At 43.2% G+C, this 21778-nt stretch overlaps 2 protein-coding genes across 3 annotated transcripts in view; one reads left to right on the forward strand and one right to left on the reverse strand.

Moving 5' to 3' along the window:
* CRH (corticotropin releasing hormone) overlaps positions 1 to 21778 on the reverse strand; it is a 310403-nt gene that overhangs the window by 284901 nt on the left and 3724 nt on the right. The gene's annotated exons all lie outside the window — the stretch shown is intronic.
* Positions 694 to 21092, forward strand: VXN (vexin). Its single transcript, XM_007085023.3, has 6 exons — positions 694 to 760; positions 4944 to 4999; positions 12730 to 12880; positions 16837 to 16898; positions 19741 to 19832; positions 20545 to 21092. Exons 1-6 carry the CDS (start codon positions 694 to 696, stop codon positions 20726 to 20728), a joined length of 612 nt encoding a protein of 203 aa, XP_007085085.1. The 3' UTR covers positions 20729 to 21092.

Consider the following 21778-nt stretch of genomic DNA (forward strand, 5'->3'; position numbering starts at 1 on the left):
TAAATCTAATCTTCCTGTAACACCTTGAGTGTCGGGGCATTGCTTGTCACCATGTCTCTGCAAGCACCTGCAAGGTTGTACACGGCTCTCTAGAACTGTCAGCCTTGTCACATACGGGCATGAGGCGAAAAGGCTCTGGAAAAATAGTCCTTTTGTTTAAAATAGAAACATAGAAGGAAGCCAAATTAACACACAAATTACTGAATATCCTGTTATTGGGGAGGGGGGGCAGGGGGGGAGCCCCTTCATTTCTAAAATGAAGAGAGTAATTGCTGGTACCAAAATTCATGTTTCCTTTTGGGTGAAATTCTCCAGCCAAGCTTGGCGTTAACCAAGTCGGCAATTTCACTTCATCATTACTTCACAAAAGACTTCCAAAATCACTGCGACAGACAGGCAAAATAAAAATGTTAAATACATCCTGGCTGGGAGGGGACTGAAGCCTCCACACTCAATCAAAGGTTTACAATAATAGGATTCATAAAAAAAAAAAAAAAAAAAAAAAAAAAGACAGATGGGATTAGAAAATGTTGCAGTGAAGACTCTGGAATGAGATGAGATCACAGCACCAGCCTGTCTTTTGTGGACCTGCACAATGATCCCCGAGCCAGACTGGATTAGGAAACCTCGCGACTAGGGGTTCAGAGAGAGGCTTCCGGTTCCCGGCACTTTGGGGGAAAGAAGGCTGAAACGATGCATCAGATTTACAGCTGCAGTGATGAAAATATAGAAGTTTTCACCACCGTGATCCCTTCCAAGGGTGAGTAAAATTGCCCTTGACTGTTTCCTTAGCGGCACCTTATGCCGGAGGGTAAGGACAATCACGTGCCGTTTTACTAAGGTTTTCCTCGGGTCTCTCAGAGGGTTTGATGGGCTCTCTGTTTTGATGGTATTGTTGTTGTTGTTTAAAACAAGGTACATGGATAAACATTAATCACTGAGAAACAATTGATCAAGGGGGTGGGGTGGGAATGAGGGCAGTTAAATACTCCCAGTTTCACTTAATTGAACACTGGCAACCCAATACGCCACCGAATGAAAGTAACAGCAAGCCATTGTTTTAGGAAAGAGAGATGAAAACAAAATTCCCAGGGCAGCCAGAGAGATTCTTTCATGTTCTCCAATGAGCAAGTGGATTTTGAAATGAGAACCAGCTGGCTCAAAAGTATGATTCCGAGCTATGCTGTGAAATGTGAGGGGAAATACTCCCAGCAGTGGCCTAAAGTCTAATAAAGTGGTCAAATAGTACCCTAACCCAGGGCTGGCCTCTAACACAGATCCCAGGGCCATGCTCCCAAACTTCACCTCGAGCTAGCACTGCCAAAAAGTGTGACTCTGTAAGCCCTTGTGCTCCATGGTGAATGGTGTCAAGTCCCAGGAAGGGCTTTGTGTTCGAACTCAGAGGACAGCAGGTGTCTGGTTACTGGACAGTTCCCCCGTCCATCCCCTCCAAAGCTCAGCCCTCTCTCCTGCTCCCTCTGTCCCTCCCTGCAGCCCCTGCCTTGCTGGGAGAGCCTGGGACTCTGGCTTAGCCCTGGTTTCATTGTCAGACTTGAATGAAGGGGGCTGGATGTTTGCTGGTGTTGTGACCCCCTGTTCAAACAATTCCTTTCTTCTTCCCGTGTCAGCCACTGACAGGGCCACTGCTCAGGGGGGGAAGGGAGAGACTCAGCCTGGTCACAAAGAGACAGCCAGCAGAACATAAATAAAGCTTTTGACATCTATTGCCACATACAGAGAGAGAAAAAAGAGCTAGGAGTCTGCCCACGTGCAGGAGTTGGAACTCTAGAGACTCTGAAAAGTACCTGAAAGGCAAAGCCTACCCTCTGACCCGGCAGTTGCACTGCTGGATACTTTTATCATGGACGTTCACAGTGGCATTGATTCTAGGAGAGCAAAACTGAAAATAAATGTCCTTGAGGAGGAGAGGGGTAAAATGTGGTATCATCATACTATGGAATATTCCACAGTTGTCAACAGGGATGAACTAGATCTATGTGTATACACAGATCTCAAAAGCATAATGTTGAGTGAAAAAAAAAAGCAGGCTGAAAAATTTTATATGTATGATAACAGTTACTACATCTGGAAATAAAAAACAACACTATACATTATTTATGGATATATATCCAGAGAAAGTATGAAAACATAGGCTGGAAAGATGCAGATAAAATTAGTGATCTTATTAGCCCTGGGGAGGGACAGAAGCAGAATTGGGGGAGAGTAGAAAGGGAATCTAAACTTGCCTAATTTTTTTATTTCTTTTACACGAAAAAACAAATTGGAAGCAAATATGAAAATGTTAAAATGCCAATTTTCTGTCCTTTTTTCCCATTTAACAATTTTTAAAGGGAGAAAAAAGAGCCCAACGGTCCTTTTTAATTAAAAACTTATTCAACAATTCAAGAGCAATGTCACACTTCACCTGAATAAAATAATTTAAAATAGGGCCTCTGATCCCATTTGCTTAGCATAGTGGTCAAGAGACAACTGCCACTTCCGCACTGTGTGACCCTGGTCAGGCTACTTCACCTCTCTGGGTCTGAGTTTCCACTTTTGTAAAAGGGAGAGCTAGAATTTATCTCCCAGGGTTATTATGGAGGGAAAACTGAAATACAGATAAAATATATAATGCATCTAAAACAGCATGTAGTAAGCACCATTAAATATATCACTTACAAAATGATTTCTATTTTCATTCCATATTTAGAGCAATGAATATTCAGTCAAAGATAAATGTTTAATCCTATATTCCTTTCTTGCCATTTTCATTCATGACCATCTCCTGGTGATAAACCAAATATTCATTAGTATTCATGGACATGTCACTGCTCAGGAAGTTCTCTAGAAAAGGAGTATTTGCAGTTTTACATTGAACCATAAATGGAAGAAGTTCACCTCTTTTATTTGTTTTTATTTTTTGCCTCATCTTGCCTTCTCCAAAGCTATCAAGCAGAGGGCTTTCAGTGAGAGAAGACTGTGCTAGGTCTTCTTAAGTCACTGCTTATAGGAGAGATTGGTAACTCTTCATTATGTCCCCACATTCTTTAACAGCAGAAATAGAAGTTGGCTTAATTTTATCTAACAAGTGTTACAGTCCTCCCTGGTATGCCCTTTTCCAAATGCTATCGTTTAGCATGACTAAAATGACCAAAACCGTTTCTGAGCACAGCTTCAGCAGCATGGGCAGTGTGGCCAGTGGTTAAAAGTATAGGGCCTTGTTCCACAATCAGCTGTGCGGCCCCTAACCTTCAATATCCACACCAATAAAACGTAGTTAATAAAGAATACCTAGCTCACAGAGTTGCTAGAAGAGTGAATGAGATAAGGCAAATTAGCCATCAGCTGGTAAAGCTCAATGTGAGCTATTATTACATTTATGTTATTGTTATTATATCCTCCTGTCCAGCACACACATACATACATATATTGGGTTCAGCTTAAAGGCATGGGATCAAGTCTATGACTGAGAATAAGTGTGGATTTTTACTTTCTGGAGAGAAAGAACCTTACTTGAAGGGAAAGATTTCATAGACAAAATTCACAGTAAATACCAAAGATAAAAGCTGTGGTTTTACCAAGAAGTTATACCAGAAGTTATTTCCTGAGCAACACACTAAAGTGGGTTTAATTCTAGGGTGAATAATACCACAGCATTCAAAATAATTCTTCTGAGGATAAACAGCAATGGGGAGGCATTCGTGAGGGGAGTCAGGGGACAGTAGGAAGAAATGGAGAAAACTCCAGAAAGAGAAATCCTGAAGGAATGCTAACTTAGAAGTTATCACCTATTCTTTCCACCTGCCTTCAGTTTGCAGAGATAGAAGAAAGAAAATCGTAATAACCACTAATTCCTGAGAACTATCTCTTTGCCGGGCACTGGACCAAGGGCGTTATAAAAATTAGTTTATTTAATACCTGTCACAGCCCTCTGAGATGGTTGCTATTAATTACCCTGTCTTACAGATGAGGAGAGTAAGGTGTGGAAAGGATGGGTAATTTGCCCAAGTCACGTAATTGGCAAAGGGTCCTGTTCCAATTCATCCTCATGTGAAAGGAATCGGGAACCCTGGCTATAAACCAGCACACCGTACTCCAGGTTTCATGGCTGTAGGTGCTCTGCAGAAAATACCACCAGCCAGCACTCCTCTGATCACTTATCTGATAGGTGACAAGAAGTCATCTCAGTTCTAGGCAGGGCAGTGACATGGAAGATTTCAGTTCCAAGTATATCATTTTAGCAGCAATATGGAAAACAGATGTCTGAGTATCTCCATTTCAACAAAGTACACACCTTTTCCCACCAACTAACATGTTTTAATGGTTGATTTTTTAAGCTTTTTACTGTAGTGATAAAACATACATAATATAATATTTACCATTTAGCCATTTATAAGTATACAGTTCTGTGGCACAAAGTACATTCACATTGTTGTGCAGCCATCACCACTATCCATTTCCAGAACTCTTCATCATCCCTGTACCTGTTAAATAACAACCCACATTCCTTTCTTCCCCAACCCCTTCGTAACCTCTATTCTACTTTCTGTCTCTGAATTTAACTACTCTAGGTATCTCACATAAATGGACTCATACAATATTTGTCCTTTTGTGTCTGGCTTATTTCACTTAGCTTAATGTTTTTAAGGTTCATCCATGTTACAATATGTATCAGAATTTTACTTCTTTTTAAGGCTGAATAATACTCCATTGTATGTATATACCACATTCTGTTTACCCATTCATCTGTTACTGGACATTTGGGCTGTTTCCACCTTTTGGCTATTGTGAGTAATGCTGCTATGAATTTTAGTAACACCTAAAATTGTAATCACACCCCATTCTCCCCACTTGTCCCTCCCCACTCTAGGTGCAAACCCTCTCTGAGGCTACATCAGCCTCACCAGTGTTCTCTAAAACTATCCCTTTCTCTCTCTTTGCAGTGTCCAGTCCAGCCAGAAGAAGAGTCAAAAGTTCTCAACACCTCTTGACCAAGAATGTAAGGACAACTTCAGTTTTGATCCCTTTTGTTGGTTTTCAGTTCAAAAGCAGCATATAGCTTCTTCATTCCCTCTGCCCTGCTCTCAATAACCATGAAGTTTTTCTCTATCGCATGCTGCTGTTCTGTATTTCCTGTCCTCCACTTCACCAAAATGATTGACAAATGTCAACTAGGCAGCAAACAGCCCCGTATTGGACTCCACCACCCCAATTCTGCCATTTTCCCCAGACACATAGAGTAAATCTTACTCTCTTAAAAAATTGTTGTTCTTATTTAAAGAGAGTCCAAGATGTGAGTATAGCATCCCTGACCTAAGTGTTCTTCTATTGTTGGCAATCGGCTATGTTCCATTTTTTCACTATTATAAATAGCACTGCAATTAATTTGTAGTAAATATTATTCTTTTGGATTAATTCCTTGGTGAATTAACAAGTAAAAGGATAAGAATAGTTTCATTTATCCATCCATCCATCCCATATTTGCATTCCTACTATGTGTAAGAGACACTGCTAGATGTGGAGAATAGTGATTTTTTTTAAAAAATGATTTCTGCTTTCAGTTTTGTCACATATTACCAGGAATTCTGAATGGCTGCCAGGCTTCCAGCAATGCTTTTCCATTTACCTCCAACCTCACTAACATCAACTTTCATTTTTTTGTATTATCTTTTGCTATTCTAATAAGCATATACATTACCTTAAAATTAGTTTACATGTCATTAAAGCCAAATGGTGCTGTAAATTTCTCATTTTACTTACAGATTTCTTTATACAAAAATTGTCAATACATCTTTGTACTTTCATTGAAAAGGTTGAACTGCTGATTGTTTCCCCTCAGTTATGCTGGAGTTTCTATTTCTATCACAATTTTTCATAGAACACCATTTTGATCTTCTAAGTATCTCAATTTTTTAAAGCCTCTTCTCCATTAAAAAGAATTTTGGGAGGGGCACCTGGGTGGCTCAGTTGGTTGAGTGTCCGACTTCGGCTCAGGTTATGATCTCACAGTTTGTGAGTTTGAGCCCCACATCGGGCTCACTGCTGTCAGTGCAGAGTCTGCTTCATATCCTCTGACCCCCTCTCTTTCTGCCACTGCTCATGCTTTCTCTCTCAAAAATGAACATTAAAAAAAAAAAAAAAGAATTTTTTTTAAGTGTCCTGGGAATGAGATGGGGTTTTAGTTATTGTTTTATAAACATTACTTTTTTAATTCCCAAAGTAATATGTGCCCATTATAAAATTTCAAATAATATGAACATATAAAGTATAATATCAGAAAATTCTAAAAAGCTGTAGAACAGAACAGTTAGGTATACAGACTTTGAGTCAAATTGCCTGGGCTTAAATTCCAGTCCTATCCATTTCTAGCTAGGTAACCTTGAGCAAGTTGCCCACCATACTGGACTCAATTTGAATGCTAAAGAGCATTCAAATGGGAATAATAGGAGCACACATCTCAAGAACCATTGGAAGGAGCAAATGACTTAATATATGTAAAGTGCTTAGCCCAGAACCTGTGACACATTAAGCATTCAATTAATATTGGCACTTTCTTTTTAAACTTTTTTTTTTTAATGTTTATTTATTTATTTAGAGAGAGAGAAAGGGCATGAGTGGGGAAGGGGCAGAGAGAGACAGGGAGGGAGAGAATTCCAAGCAGTCTCCATGCTGCGAGCACAGAGCCCAACTCAGGGCTTGATCTCAAGAACCTCAAGATCATGACCTGAGCCGAAATCAAGTGTCAGACATTTAACCGACTAAGCTACCCAAGGACCCCAGAGTTGGCACTTTTTAAGTGAAAATTTCCCATATACTAGCATATCATTATTGTGCTTCATTGCTCAATAACATACTGTTGTGCAATTTGCTTTTTTCACTAAACAATAAATCTTGAATATCTTTACATGCCAATTAATACATATAGATTTACCTCTTCCTTATGAAGACTGCATACCATACCATTATATGAATGTACTATATAATTTTCTACCCAAATCAAATCTGAAGTCTTCTAGATTATTTAACCAAATTACCAACAAATGGTAATTTTTCTCTCTACTAAAACAATGCCACAAGCAATATCTTTGAACGTATCTTTCATGCTCTTATGCAAATATTTTTCAGGATAAATTCATAGATATGAAAACGCTGGGTCATCACATCAACGCATTGTACTCCTTAAACTTACATAATGTTATATATCAATTATATCCAATTTTAAATAAGAAAATGCTAAAAGGATATGAACATTGAAGAAAATGTATAGTCATTGCCAAATTCTTAGCAACTGTTTTCAAGTACTCTTACCAGAATACCCAAGTCAATACTGTATGTCACAATGTTTTTAATCTTTGACAATCTGATAGGTGAAAATATCTTGTTTTAATTTGCATTTCTTTAATTATTAATATCATTCTTCATATTTTCAGGGATTTGAATATTTTTTCTCTATAGATTCCTAATTCATGTCTTCTGCCCATTTTTCTGTTGTATGTCTTTCTAAAATGACTTTTAAGAAAATTTTATATATTAAGAAAGAAAAGGACTTTTAAAATTTTTTAGTTTTTTTAAATTTTATATTTGAGAGAGAGAGACAGAGAGACAAAGCCCAAGTGGGGAAGGGGCAGAGAGGGAGACACAGAATCTGAAGCAGGCTCCTGGCTCTGAGCTGTCAGCACAGAGCCTGATGCAGGGCTCAAACTCACAAACCACGAGATCATAACCTGAGCCAAAGTCTGATGCTTAACCAACTGAGCCACCCAGGTTCTCCAAAAAGGGCTTTTAATGGATGGAAAATTTCTTTGTGGTAGGGCAAGAGATTCTTACCTTTTTCCTGGTCCTTGAAAACTTAAGCCCACAGTCTCAAAGAAAAATGCTCCTGACTTTCAAGGAGTAGTGAATGTTACCAAAAATGGAAAGGGAAATCGTTGTCTGCAGGTAATTTAGAATTTAAGAAAAGTTTCACAACACACTTTTCGCTCAAGGGGCATCTGGATTTGAAGGAGACACAAATCATTCAAGAATCAGAGCAGATCTCTTGGGAATTGGGAATCTTTGGTTCTCAACCAAGTTCTTGCTTTGAATTTCTAACCTTAAACAATGTCCCTGTCTGAATCTCTCCTAATACCAATACCTACTGGCTTTATAATGATAGAACAGTATTTACAAAAGCTTCTAAAATGGAAACTAAATCATTATGCTTTCCAATAGTTAAGATTTAGAACCTAAATAAAGGAGACAACTCTTAGTAGTGATGATGAAGCCACACAGGCCTAAGATACACAAAAGAACCAAAACATGGGGCACAGTCTCCTGGAATATCCAATTGACTTCAACCGGGCACTGTAGAACCAGGCTCTCAGGTTTCTTGGGAGTGGAAATTTTTGAGAAAGACTGTTATGTTTATGGTTTACGACTTTCCCTCTCCAAAATATTTTTACTCAGAGAAAAAAATGACTCAATTATACGAATACATATTAAAATTTGCTTTCGATTAAAAAAATAAAATCAGAAGCTAGGGTCTTGCTTTCAACTATGCAATCTTCTGGGTGAGACAACTTAATAAGACCCTCTGGCCTTTGATCTCTTCTCTAAATTTCTCACTTCCCCTAACAGCCTGACTCATCCTTTGCTTGCAAAACTTAGCCTAGCTGTACAGAACATTCAAATTAGAAAAGACAAGAAAGGTTTTAGTCTACCTAAGATGAGGAAAGTGAGTCTTAAAGAAAGAACTGTTGGATTTTTTGTTTCTTCATCCAACTGGCTCTTGGCTTCCCTTTGAGTTCCCAAGAAAAACAGTATTTTGCAACTGCTCAAACCTACCAATGTCTATGACTTTCTTTGTCCTGAAATTCTTATTTGTATCTATTCCCACTCCTTGGGCTACCATGTGGAGTCAGGTCCTTCCTTTACAAATATCTCTCCTCTCTAAGCCATCCTTAGTGCCACAGCATCACAAAGGTATGGTCAGTTAGGCCTCCCAGTACAATGGAGCCACTGCCACTGATTGCCAGCCCCAAGATAATGAGCAGCATAAGTACCACCACCAGGAAAGATGGAGAAACAAAATGTGTAAATGTCACATTCTTCCCAGATTTCAACCTTGCCGGGGAGAAATTGGTCTAGAAATCTACTGATTTTTCAAAATGCACTGAGCAATCAATTGTACTTGAAATTTCTTATCTGGATGTAGGCATTTCTACAGGTTTTACAAAAAGCACTCACTTAGAAGTCATGAAATCATGGCTCTCATCCTTGGCTCTGCCCCTTATAGCTCTGTGACTTTGAAGACACATGACCTCTCTTGGCCTCAGCCTTCCTATGTATAAAATTAGGGAGTTGGCTAGAACATTGCTATGGATCCCATCAGCCCTAAATCATGATGATTCTCCATCACTTAGGTCTCACCTATCTTTCCCATGCCCCACCAGCCCCCTAGACTTCACAGAAGTGTGAATCAAGGATGTCAGTAGATGGAATCCTGAGGCTTCGGTATTAGCCCATGCCTTCTGTTCTTCCAATCTCTGACCCAAAACCAGCAGGGGATCATTAGCATACTGCACTAGTACATTCCCCTACTTTCAGAAGGCAGTTTGCTAACTAGGAAAGGAAAATCCAACATTTAACCTGGTCTCCCCCTTCCCTCTCCTCATTCCCCGGTCTTACCCCTGTACTCAGGGTGCTAAAGAGCCTGCTCTCAGATCATTTTTTTCTAAGACCAGCAGCAATAGCAAGTTCAAACTGTGCCCTACAGACCAGAAAATAACCCAGGCTTTCAGAAGGCCACAGCCATCCATTCAGCTGTCCATTCCCTGGTATGGGCCCAATGTACTCCTCTGGAGCCATCTTAGAGCTGAACACCTCTCTCTTTCCTTTCCTGCCATTGGCATCCTTTGGGGACTGTAGAAGATACCCGGAAGAGGCACTTGGCCCTAAGTCATGGCCTGGGAAGTAACCAGCCTCATCCCCATCCCCAGGAAACCTCCTGCATCCAGCAGAGGGCTGAGCAGCTAATGCCTCTATCCTTCCCAGTTCTCTTCTTCCACCCCACGGTGCAGAGAAGGGACTGCGGAGGTGGTTTCTTGTTCCTGAAAGGGAACATTTGCTTCCCTTTCAGGGGAGGAAATGTTGGGTTTCCCCCATGGACTCCTCAGGCTCTCATTACCTGCCTTACTTTCTCCTTGTACAAAGTAGATCTGAAAACATACCAGTTTTCACTCCTCCTCACTTAGAAGAATGCTGACAGAATGAAAATAAAACCAGAAATACCATGGACAGCTGAGAGCCCTGTGTCAGTAACGAGGTTCAGGTCTCTCCTGTTCAACCTGGAGGTTCATGTTCCAGAGGAAGGCCTTTAGGCCAAAGATTACATGTCCGGGGGAATGGAGCTCTGAACCATTAATCCAGAAAATTCCAGTATTCTGGGGCAACGTCATGGCTAAGTACAGTGCCAAGGGTAAGGAAGGTAAGGGGAGAGCAGAGGGGACTGTTAGTGCAGGGTGGTCAGTGCTGGACACCCACTGCTGTGCTTCATAGTCCCCAGTAAGCTGGTGCAAGGTGGATCCGTGCTGCCCCAGCTCAATGGAAACACCACCTTCTAATCATACTGCGATTTATAAATGTATCAAATCAACACATTGTATACCTTAGGTACAATGGGAGGAAAAAGGAATAAATATTTTAAATTATTGGGGGGGGGGGGCGGGGAGAGGGAGGGACCACCTTCTGCAGTGCCGAGAGGAGAAAAAGGACTAATCCTACATGCTCCTCAATTACCAGCTTTCTCCAAAGGCACAGAATGAATGAGTCTGGGCCCTAAAATGGGTTTGAGAAGAGTTAATTTCCTAATCCAGATAAGACCAAATTTGGTATATATTAATTTTCTAAGCAAAGGACTATTTGTGGTAAACTGAAGCAAAGAGTGACAGCTTCTCCCATTTTACTCTTTGGGAGATATGAACTGCTCTCTGATTCTGTAGATAAATATGTGGCACAAAGAGACAGCGCAAGCCATGCTAATAGAATCTCTACAAATGACAGGCATTTACCATGCCCCAATACAGCAAGGACACACAAGAATATCGATCTCTTTTTCACATAACCACAAAGTGTCAAAAGTCAGGTGTGAACTCCAGTCTGCATGACCCCAAATGGAGTTCCCTTCTTCATCACTGACAATCTGAGAGGAGAAAACAAACAAAAAAACAAAACAAAACAAAGAACTTTGTTTTCAGTTGCATTTAATTATTATTCAACACCTTTTCATGTTTAGCATTTGTATTGCTATGGTCAATTGCCAGTTCATGTTTTTTGCCCCATTTTTCTGTTGTTTTCTTCCTCTTTATTGATTTGTAAGAGTTCTACATACATGGGATAATTCCTCCTCATATGTAACAAATGTTGTATTGAGACATATTCAATTCTAGTGTTTGTTGTTTTGTTTTGAACATGTATCTTTATCTGTCTGGTATTTACTTTAGTATGAGAAGTGTGAACACAGATTCATTTCCTCCAGTGACCTGACATTTATTCTAACACTATTTATTAAAAATCCAATTTTTCTCCACTAAATTGAATTATAACCCTATTAAATATTTATAAATTTAGTCTTATTTGCTTCAGCATCCTCCAAAAGCAGCACAGTTGTTCTGTATGGACAACTGAGGGGGATCTATCACAGGTCAGACTACGGGGCTGAGGTGGCTCCACTTAATTCACAGATGCCCCCAGTGCCCAGGATCTGGCACAGAACATGCCCTCACAGGATACCTGCTGAAGGAGCAAGAGAATGAGTGTATGCTAACCTCAGAGAAGCCATGGTGTACTACTGGAGATAACTAACCAGCTTCAAAGAAGTGAAGAAATTCAGAATGAATGACCCCAATGTCCTAGATATGTATAATACTATGAAGGGTATGAGCCAAGAACTGCTAAGGTTCCCTTCATCACTCCTGGTATTAAGATAAAATACAGTATTGTCTCAACTTTTTACATTTAAATTATTCCAGTGATTTAAGTATGTTTGTTATAACTTTTAAGGCCCATTTTGGTGGGTCCTGATGAAAGGGGTGTTTCTTTTTAATGTACTTCCCAAGATAACTATTCAGCAGGTGATCATTACTGAAAACACCTTAGCTCCTAGCATTCTGTCTGGCTTTCTGGAGTTTCCACTTAGTGAAGCACACACAGTGGAACTTCATCTCCCAGCTCCACCTGCCACAGGCGTTCTGCAAGGAGGGGAAACGCGAGCACGGGGGCTGTGCCTGCTCCGTCTTGCCAGCAGCTTCTTTCTTTTCAAAACTTCAGAATCAGTTGGGCTCCGAGTCCTCTCCCTAGCTCTTCCCTCTGCTAGAGCATTCAGAAAACTGTCCTCTGTGTGAACAAGGGTGTCTGCCTAGCTCAAAGACTGGAAGACCCTCATTTCCAGAACTGTTCTCATTTCAAATAGCCTGTTCTGTTACCAAACCAGGTGATGGCTCAGGCTCCTGACTCTGTGAAGGGCTGCTGGTGAGGAACCCCCAGAACCTTCATTTTCCTACACCATGGCACCATTTGGCATGCTGAAATTGAATAAAACAGTTGACTGTTGGAGGCCAGTTTACCCAAGTTCTCTCACTGCTGGTAGCATTCGCTGGAGTAAGGAAGACTCCAGTAATTCACTGTTGGCACAAAGTGCATCTGAAGATCGGAGGAGAGGAACAAGCTGACTGTCCTTCCTCCTCCCGGCAGGTGGTGATCGAGTCAGACCTCTACACTCCCAGGCCCCTGGAGCTGCTGCCACATCGCAGCGACCGCCGCGACGGCGAGGGCCGCAGGTCGGGCAGGCTCCACGGTGCTCGGCAGCAGGGACCCCACCTTGCCAAGGCCCCAGCCAGACCCGGTATGTGCGTCCTGGATCGAGTCCCTGGAATCTCCCTGGGGGGCAACGACGCGCTTAGACCAGCAGCCACAGTGTCTGTGGCCTGGCTTGCATTTTGTCCAATAACCTCACGATCCTCCCTGGTGTCCTCCATCACGCCAGGTGAGCGCAGCACCTGTGGCGTGGGGCGTGCGCTTCCCCGCCCCCCCCCCCCCCCCCCCCCCCCCCCCCCCGCTGGGGCTGGCGCGTTACGTTCCTGCTCTGAATGCACCCGCTCTCGGGCCCCACCTACAGCTGCAACACAAAACACCTTCTACCTGAAAAACACTCCTGGCTGTGTGTAATGAGCAAATGCTCTCTTTCATCTACCATCTTGCTCCACAGGAAGTCCTGCTGGATTCAAGAGGAGATGAAAATCATTATGTTTTAGGGAGAGAAAACCAGTGTAGACATGACTCATGAAGAAACAGAAGCTTACATTATTTTACAGGCTGTGTGTGTAAATTATACAGTCCTTCATAAACTGCCATCTTAAGATCTCAGAATTGTAAATGTGAATGACTGAGGGCTATTTCAACAATCTCTAAAAAGAATTTAGGGACAAATATGTTTTGGAAACTGGAAACATTGTAAGTCTTAACCTTAAGCGCTATTTTGAAAAATGGCTTCCACCCCAAGCAGTTAAACAGGATTCTGCATCTAGCCCACTGAAGTCTGTGATGGTATTTCACCTTCAATCGCTGGTTTAAGTTATTTATGTTATGTCCACAGCCTAAACTAATTCATAATTTAACTCCAAAAATACACAATAGAAAGTCTGGGATGTCCTTCTCAAGGCTTTTCAGTGTCAGCAATTTTATATAAGAACTGAAATAATACATCATGGAATATGTATCTTTATCCATCCATCTACTCTCTCTGTAGATGCTGGACTGGATCTCTAAGATTTCTTTGATCACTAACACCCTGATCCTGTTTTTATTATCCTACATATAATAACACATAAATCAAGCCATATTCTCTAGCTAAGTGATTACATATACACATATGTAGAGTGAAAGCATTAGGAAAACCACAATCTGCCTTGCAAATTAAGAGGAGATAAATTTTTCTCTGTGTCTATATATAGGAGGGTGGGTGGGTGCATGTGTGTGTAGAAAGAGAAAAAGAGAATATCTTCGCTACAAAATCATAAAATGAATTTACAGCCATGTTTCTCGAATTTTAATGTGCAAAAGAATCACCTGGGAATCTTGTTTTCATGCAGATTTCAATTCAGTAGGACTTAGCAGGGCCCCAGATTTCTAAGAAGCTTCCCCATGATGTTGATGACGTTGGTCTGAAGACAATATATTGATTAGCAAGGATTTAGAGATGGTCTAATGGGTGGTTCTTGAAGTGGGGTCTCCAGAGCAGCAGAATCACCTGGGAACTTGCTGTAAATGCATATTTTAGATCCCACCTAAGACTTACTGAATCAAATTCTGGGCTACAACCTAATAATCTCTGATTTAACAAGCCTCCCAAGTGATTCTAAAGCACACTGAAGGTAGAGAACCACTGATCTGCAAGCACCCCATGCCCATTTACAGAAAAGGAAACTGAAACCATAGAAACTGTTTGACTCAAAGTCACACTGCTTATTAGCAATAGAACTGAGAGTAAATCTTAGGTCTTCTAATTTCCTAGCTAATGCCTCTATACCCCCCTCATTTCCACCCCTAGAGAACAATGTCTTCCCAACTGTCTAGTTTTAGGGGCCACTTTCCTTCCTTTTTAAGTAGCCTGTGGAAGCTTAACTGCCCAAGTCAGTCTTTTATTCTGAAAGAAAACAGTAAGTAATGAAATGGAGAGAATCTGCCCAACATGTGACAGTCAGCTCATGCAGGGAATGTGCTAGTCAGGTTTAAAAAAAAAAAAAAAAAAGATGGAGCTGGGCATAGATTCAATTCCTCCAGCTCCCCCAATCTGATAGACTCCAGAGGGGGTTGGGGGAGACAGCAGGTTTCTGAGTCAAAGCCAGACCCAGTGCTTTCCACAGGAAAGGCTTGGTATTGGCCTTGGGCAATGAGTCTCCCATCCTCCCATCAAAAGGATGTGTGTCTCCAGGAATCTCAGATCTGGGGGCATGCTTCTTTTCTGAGCTACAGGAGAAGGTTCCTGGATGACATAGACTTCTCACATGGGAGAAAGATTCTCTGAGGATCTCGGAAATTGCAGGAACTCTGAAGGAAGACGCCTTCACCATGAGGCCCTGAGCAGGTGAACCTCAAGTGCCTGGAATAGGGACACCCACCTCCTGGGCCCAAGAGAATTGGCTGTCTCTGGAATGTCTCTACCAGGATGTCCTCAGGCACCTGAGAATCAGCTTGTTTAAATGGAATGCATCCTCCTCCTTCAAACCGCTCTTCCTTCCTCAAGTAGGATGTTTTCCTTAACATCCCCTTTGTCCTCCCCATCCCTACTCCACCCCCTATGCCACATACTAAATACTGACAATGTCAATTCCTGGATGTCTCATCTCTCCCACTTGGTACCTACTTCAGGTTACCTGGACTCAGACCCCTTCATCTCTGGTGCCTAGCACCCCACCCTGGCCCTCAGCCACCAGTCCCTCTCCCTATACAAGGCTACCAAAGGGGTCCTTCTAAAGCAGAAAAATCTGCCTCTGCCATCCTTCTGCTTCAGTGTCCTTCCCATCCCCACTGCCCTGCAGACCATGCCCAAGGCCCCCCAGAACCCCTCCTCTGCTGACCTCTCCAGGGCCACCTCCTGTGACACTCCTGTCCCTGCCTGTCCATACAAGCAGCAACCCTGAGCTGTGGGGTGATTCTGTGACTACTTCCTTATATTCAGTTTCCTGGTCCTTCCCTGACCCTGGATTGCCCTCCCTGTCTCTACCTGGCAAACACCTCCCAGAGTCCCTCAGTCAAGCTTCCCCAGCCCTGCAAGACCCCCAAAGCAGTCTGCCATTCCCTAGATCATCCTCACCTGGCTTCCTCTAATTGTTATGTATCTCCAAAGCCTCCATTTCCTCATCCAGAAAGTGGGGACTATTATGGTATCTACCTGACAGGGTTATATGGTAAGGATTAAATGAGACAATGTTTATGTGTTTTACACTCCGCACAGTGCCTGACACAGTAAATACTCAAAAATATGAGCTGCTGTTATGCCAGAGCACTGTACATTATGATGTAATCTTGGGAGTCTTGTAACTTCATTTTATTGGCATTGAAATGTTTTCTTCCTTGGGTTGGGGAGTGTTTTATCTCTATCCGCTATAGTGTGAAGAATGGGGCTTGTTCTGGAATGTCTGCCCAAGGAGAGAATTATATTGAAAGGCAACTTTCCCCCACCTGTTATTGGCTACCTCAGCTCAACAACTTGATTCTCAGAAGCTGCAGACGTCAGGGTAGAGATTATTCAGAAGTAGGTTGGGCCTCGGGAATAAAGGCCTAGCAAGAAGGTTCTCATGTGTCTTCCATAGCCAATGGCTCAGAACTCTGATAAACTCCAACCCTTCCACATTCTGAAGCAGTGCTTCCCAACACAGGCAGGACGTCACTGCTCATTTCCACAGAGGGGTGTCCAGGATCAGCAGGCTGAATAGATCCCAGCTGTAAAGACTTAACCCCTGATAACCTCTTGTGATGTTGCACCCTAGGAGGGAAGGACAAGCTAAGGGCACATTCTCTGAGTACCTACTGCACACACAGTATCAAATGCTTCCACACACGTGATCTCATTAGACCTTAGTTTCAGCACCCCCTGGAAGAGTACCAGGGGTGCAGATTACCCACTCAACAGTTGCCCCACTGCCTGACCCTACTGCCTGATTTTGCTGCTTGGTACGAAGGTCTTTAGAAATTCCCAGCTTGTGATCAGTTAGCTAATGAGATCATCGACACAGAACTAGGGGGGGAAGTAGAACACAGAGTTCCACTGACTAATGCCTCCTCTGTTCATCCTTGCAGTGGGGATTTCAGAACCCAAATCATCAAATCTGTGTGGGAATCGAGCATATGGAAAATCTTTGGTAAGTAAAATAAGCCTGGTTAGTTCTATCTGGTGTGCTTCAAACTTCTTGGCCTGCCCTTGGTTCCAGGCCTGAAGATGGTCAGAAGAGCTTCCCTGAGGGTTCTTTGCTCCCCAAGTCTATCATCTTATAGCACACCACTGGATGTTGCTCTCTTTCTTGCCAGAAATTCAGCTTTTAGGCAAACAGAAGATATCACCTAGTGGACATCTCAAACATGGTGGGGAAAGGCGTGGTTTCTATGGTAGGCACATGCCAGGTGGAAATGCCTGACAGATTCCCAGGGGCAGCTGCAGGGGTAATGAGATGTAAGGGTCTTGAACATTGTGAAAATACAAAACACCAGCCATCTTAGGTCAGGACAACTCTGGAGGACATCTGCTCCATGTGAGGTTTTCTGGAAGCAGACTCAGATGTGGGGTATGGGGTATGAGATGTACATTAGGGGTCAATATGTGTGATAGGAGAAGGGAAGTAGGATTGAGCAGAGTCAACTGCTAAACCACTATGCACACCTGATACCTGCTGGCAGGAGCTCCAGGGCAAGTGTTACCCATCCAGATTGTCCTGAGTTGGGCCCAACTGGCCAACCCTTTGTTTCCTCCTTGCTTTGTCATGGTATGTGGGCTGCCCCCATGGAGTGTGGGTTGGGGTCAGCAGGGAGGGCATCCCCTGGGGTGAGAGGCCCTCTGCATCCTAGGCCCACCCAAAGGAGCTGAGAGCCATTTGCTGCCTGCCCCCTAGCAGCTGGGCAGCTTATCTTTCCCTGAAGGGAGATCAGGTGGTGCGTGTCCAGATCTAGCACAGAAGACATCTACATTGTCTTCTGGGCATGAATGTGGGTACTCTGCGTTAGCACAGCAGGAGTGGAATTCTGGCTAGAGGTGAGGTCAGCTCAGGCATCCTGGGCTGTGTGAGCATCAGCTCTCCAGATTGATAGATCATTCCATGTGAGGACCAGAAAAGATCCTGGAGATTGTGTGGGCCAGCCCCCTCGTCCTTAAGGAACAAAGTGGGCAGTGAGCACTTCATTCCCAGTCTGAGGAGAAAAATCTAATCTAAATACCTCACTTAGGTCATCCCTGTACTAGGAAAACCCTACAAAGGGTAGGGATGGGACAAGCTGTTTCATCAGGAGCCCCCTGCCCCCACCTAGTACTTAGGAGAAACTGAAGATGGCTGAGCTACCACCACAGAATGCAGACTGTCAGGCTGCAACAGTTCTAACAGCTGCCCACAGCTCAGCCCAGAAAAGACTAAGGTTAAGGGGTAGGGGATGGCTCACAGTCTTGGATTACCTGCCCCCAGACTCTGGGCTGAAGTCAGACAGTACCCTTGGCAGAGAGGTAACTGCATTTGAGAGGCCAGAATGAGTTGAGACGGGATAGGGTAGTAATGGGGACACAGTTTCAAAGGAGGAGGGCAATACTGATGCAGAGAACAAGGAGGCAGGGCAGCATGACTGACCCTTTCCTCTGAGCCTGAGACAGTGCTGCTGGGGTCATGCAGCTCTTAGGAGGCCCCTTATCCCAGGGTGGGTGAAAGAGTGATTCAGAGCTTGCACAGCTAAATCTGATTCAATGCTGCCATGCACTGGAGGAGGACTAAGGACAGTGGAAGAGGAGGGATGTATGTATATATGTTCCCAGGGCTGGGCTGTTGGCCTGATGGGGAGGAGAGCTCCTGAGAGGCCACAAGGTGGCACAGTAACTCTGCCCACACATTTGGCCAGCTCAGGAGAGAAAGGGACTGTGAAATCATGATGTCCTTGACCTGGAATTTCCCAGCAATTCCAGGAATGTGGTGACCCTGAGCTTTCAATGGGGCTGGGGTGAAGGAACAAAGCATAGTGTATACCCATTGACTGAGCAAACTCTGGAGTTAGCCCTGGTTAGGCCCTCAGTTACTTTTCAATTCAATCCATGTTTCTTGAGCACTCACCACCTTCTTTAGGAGGGCTGCAGTGGGCCACCAAAGGGATTAAGTCCCAGACCCTGACACACACCATGCCACGTTTCTGGGGATCAGGAGACTAGACAAGCACATGACACAAGAAGAGAACGATAGAAAGATAGAATTGGTTAAAAAAAAAAAAAAAACAAAAAAAACAAAAAAAACAAAAAACAAAGACAGAATTGGTGAAATGCCAAAACATGTCACATAAGTACTCAGAGCTGCGAGGACACAGGACACAAGGGCAGAGAGAAACCATCTTGGGCCACCAGCCTGAGGAAAGACTTCCTGGAAAAAGTGGCCTTGAAGGACAGGCAGAGATGAGGCTCAATCCAGAGAGCAAGGAAAAGCTAAGGGAAGATGCAGAGCTGTGCATGAGCAGCGGGGAGGCCCTGCAAATCCAGCGGGGCTGGGATAAGTGGTGGGTCTGGTTGGAAGCAAGGAGGTCCCGGGTGACAGGATCTGAAGGCTGCAGCAGAGGAAATGGAGAGAATGGCACTGATGTAGGCAGTCTTTCAAAGCAAGAATCTGCAGGATTTGACAACAAAGTAGACACAGGCAACGGGAACATGAGGGGGACAGGTTCTCAGGTAAGAACTCTCTCAAGTTCTCTGGGTCAGTGGTTCTCAAAGTGGGGTTCTGGGACTAGGAGCACCTAGGAACCTGCTACAAATGCAGATTCTCAGGCCCATATCAGACCTGCTGAATCAGAAACTGGGGTAGGCCCAGCACTGTGTTAACAAGCCCCACAGAGGAGACTTGATGATTGGCAAAGTGTGAGGACCATTGTCCTAGGTGGTGGATCAATTTAGTCAACTGGCTCCAGTCAGTGCCAGAGTTGGGACCATGGCCACAGCCTCACATTCCCTTCCCCTTCCACACAACCCAGATTCCTCCGGTGGCCCGGATCTCCGTGAAAGCCCCGGCCGCGCTAGAGGCGACAGCCACGGGCTCAGAGAACGGAGCTGTTCTGACAAGAGGGTAAGTGCTGTCTCCCCGCCTGCTGCCTGCAGGGCTCCCCACACAGTCCTGGTCCTGCCACAGAACAGTAACAGGTGGCCTGGTTTACAGAGTCTCAAGATGCTAAAACAAAATCCATGCCAGCTTTAAATTACCTTTTAATGAGGGCGATAATCCTGGGTCTCTGCAGTGTCTTCTCAACTGTTTCCCTAGGATTAAGCTGAAGTGTTTTTGATGGTTTCCACTTCATTAACACCACTCTGTAGACTTAGAGAAGTGTCATTTGGGAGGGTTTTTTGGTTAATTAGATAAATGTAATTACAGGTCATATTCAGAGCCTGCTGGTAGGCACACTGGTCTCAGAAATGCTTCATAAATAAGGTTAAGGGCTCCTGCCCAAAGGTAAAGAGGTACCTAAGAAAAGTTTCTAATCAAGTTTATAACCCCCACGATTTAACTGATCCAGAACCAGCAGCTAGAATAGCAGGAGGGGATAATCCCCCCACCGGGAACTCCCTCACTGCCTTCAGTGTTGCATTAAGATGGCAAGCATGTATGCAAAACTCAAGTCAACATGTACATTTATGCCCCTGCCACTATCCTCCATACTGCACATAGCGGAAAAGTGAGTTAGGGAGTGATGAATGGGGGTCTACTCCTTGAGGGAAAAAATTAAAAGTCTGGCTCTGTGAAATGACTGTCCTCCCTACCCACCCCTGGCTTTTCTCTTTAGATCCAGACATCTCAAGAAGATGACTGAAGAGTATCCAACCCTTCCCCAGGGGGCAGAAGCCTCCTTACCGCTGACAGGAAGTGCTTCCTGCGGTGTCCCTAGCATCCTCCGGAAAATGTGGACAAGGCACAAGAAGAAGTCTGAATATGTGGGAGCTACTAACAGCGCCTTTGAGGCTGACTAAAGGTGACCCTCCCTAGGTGCCCTGCATTGGCCAAAGTTCACTGTACAAGGGAAGAAAACTTCCAGATGGGAACTGAGCCACATTCACCTCTGCTAGTAGCTGGTCCAAACACATCACCGCCCCTTACTAACCGATAGCCCCGGCTTAGGATACAGGCAAGGAACTTCCCTCGAAGGCAAAAGAAAAGTGTGCCTTCTTAGAATCGATAAAGCCATTGGTCTGAAAGTGGCTTTGGGAGGTCATGGAGTTTATATACCTATCTTTAAGCAAACCACACCACAATCAAACTTTCTCAACCCATTTTAAAGACCTCCAAGGAAGGAAGCAGGCAATTCCTCAGTCTTCCTTGTGAGTTGTTCTAATGTGTGTGATTTCTGGTATAAATATAAGAGCTTGATGTTTGAGGCACTTGTGAACACAGTGGTTCTTACTATTCCTCTTATCACATTTATTTCATCTTGACAAAGTACAATTTTTAATGACAAAGCACTATATATTTACTTCTACTTCTAATATCCATTTGACAGTATTGTCAAGATTGGTATTGATCATTTGGCATGATTGCATGAATTCTCTATTCTTTTACATGCAGTTTTTCTATAGAAAAACATGATTAAAAATTAAATGTTGAATGCTAATGTTTTCTGAAGTGGCATAGTCTAGTGAAATTAATAATACCTTGCATTGGTATAATGATTTTAATTTTTAAAAGTGCTTTCCCATCCAATATCTCTTATCTTCACAAAATCCCTGTTAAAGAAAGCACAATTATTCCCAATCTACAGATGGGGAAGCCAAGGCCTTATGAAGTTATGTGACTGGATATAGTTAGTGGTATTAGATACTAGGTCCTTAAGTCCACCAGACTCCTTGCTTTGCTTACTCTAGTAACTGAGGAAGGTTTTGAGGGACAGAAGTATGTCTCTGGGGGCAATGTTTGAAAGGAGAATTTTGATAAAGTTGGAAAAAGTGACTTAAATGAAACACATTATGTAGTAGGTTGAACTAGAAGAAATTGCCGTTTCTATAGGTCAAAAACAATTGATCATT

This window comes from Panthera tigris, chromosome F2 (genome assembly GCF_018350195.1).
Source record: "Panthera tigris isolate Pti1 chromosome F2, P.tigris_Pti1_mat1.1, whole genome shotgun sequence".
Lineage (NCBI taxonomy): Eukaryota > Metazoa > Chordata > Mammalia > Carnivora > Felidae > Panthera > Panthera tigris.

Excerpts from the sequence above, each read along its gene's own strand:
- VXN (XM_007085023.3), top strand. The coding sequence starts at position 694 with ATGCATCAGATTTACAGCTGCAGTGATGAAAATATAGAAGTTTTCACC. Across the intron at positions 761-4,943 it reads CACCGTGATCCCTTCCAAGG|TGTCCAGTCCAGCCAGAAGA; the intron begins GTGAGTAAAATT and ends CTCTCTTTGCAG. Across the intron at positions 12,881-16,836 it reads CAAGGCCCCAGCCAGACCCG|TGGGGATTTCAGAACCCAAA; the intron begins GTATGTGCGTCC and ends TCATCCTTGCAG.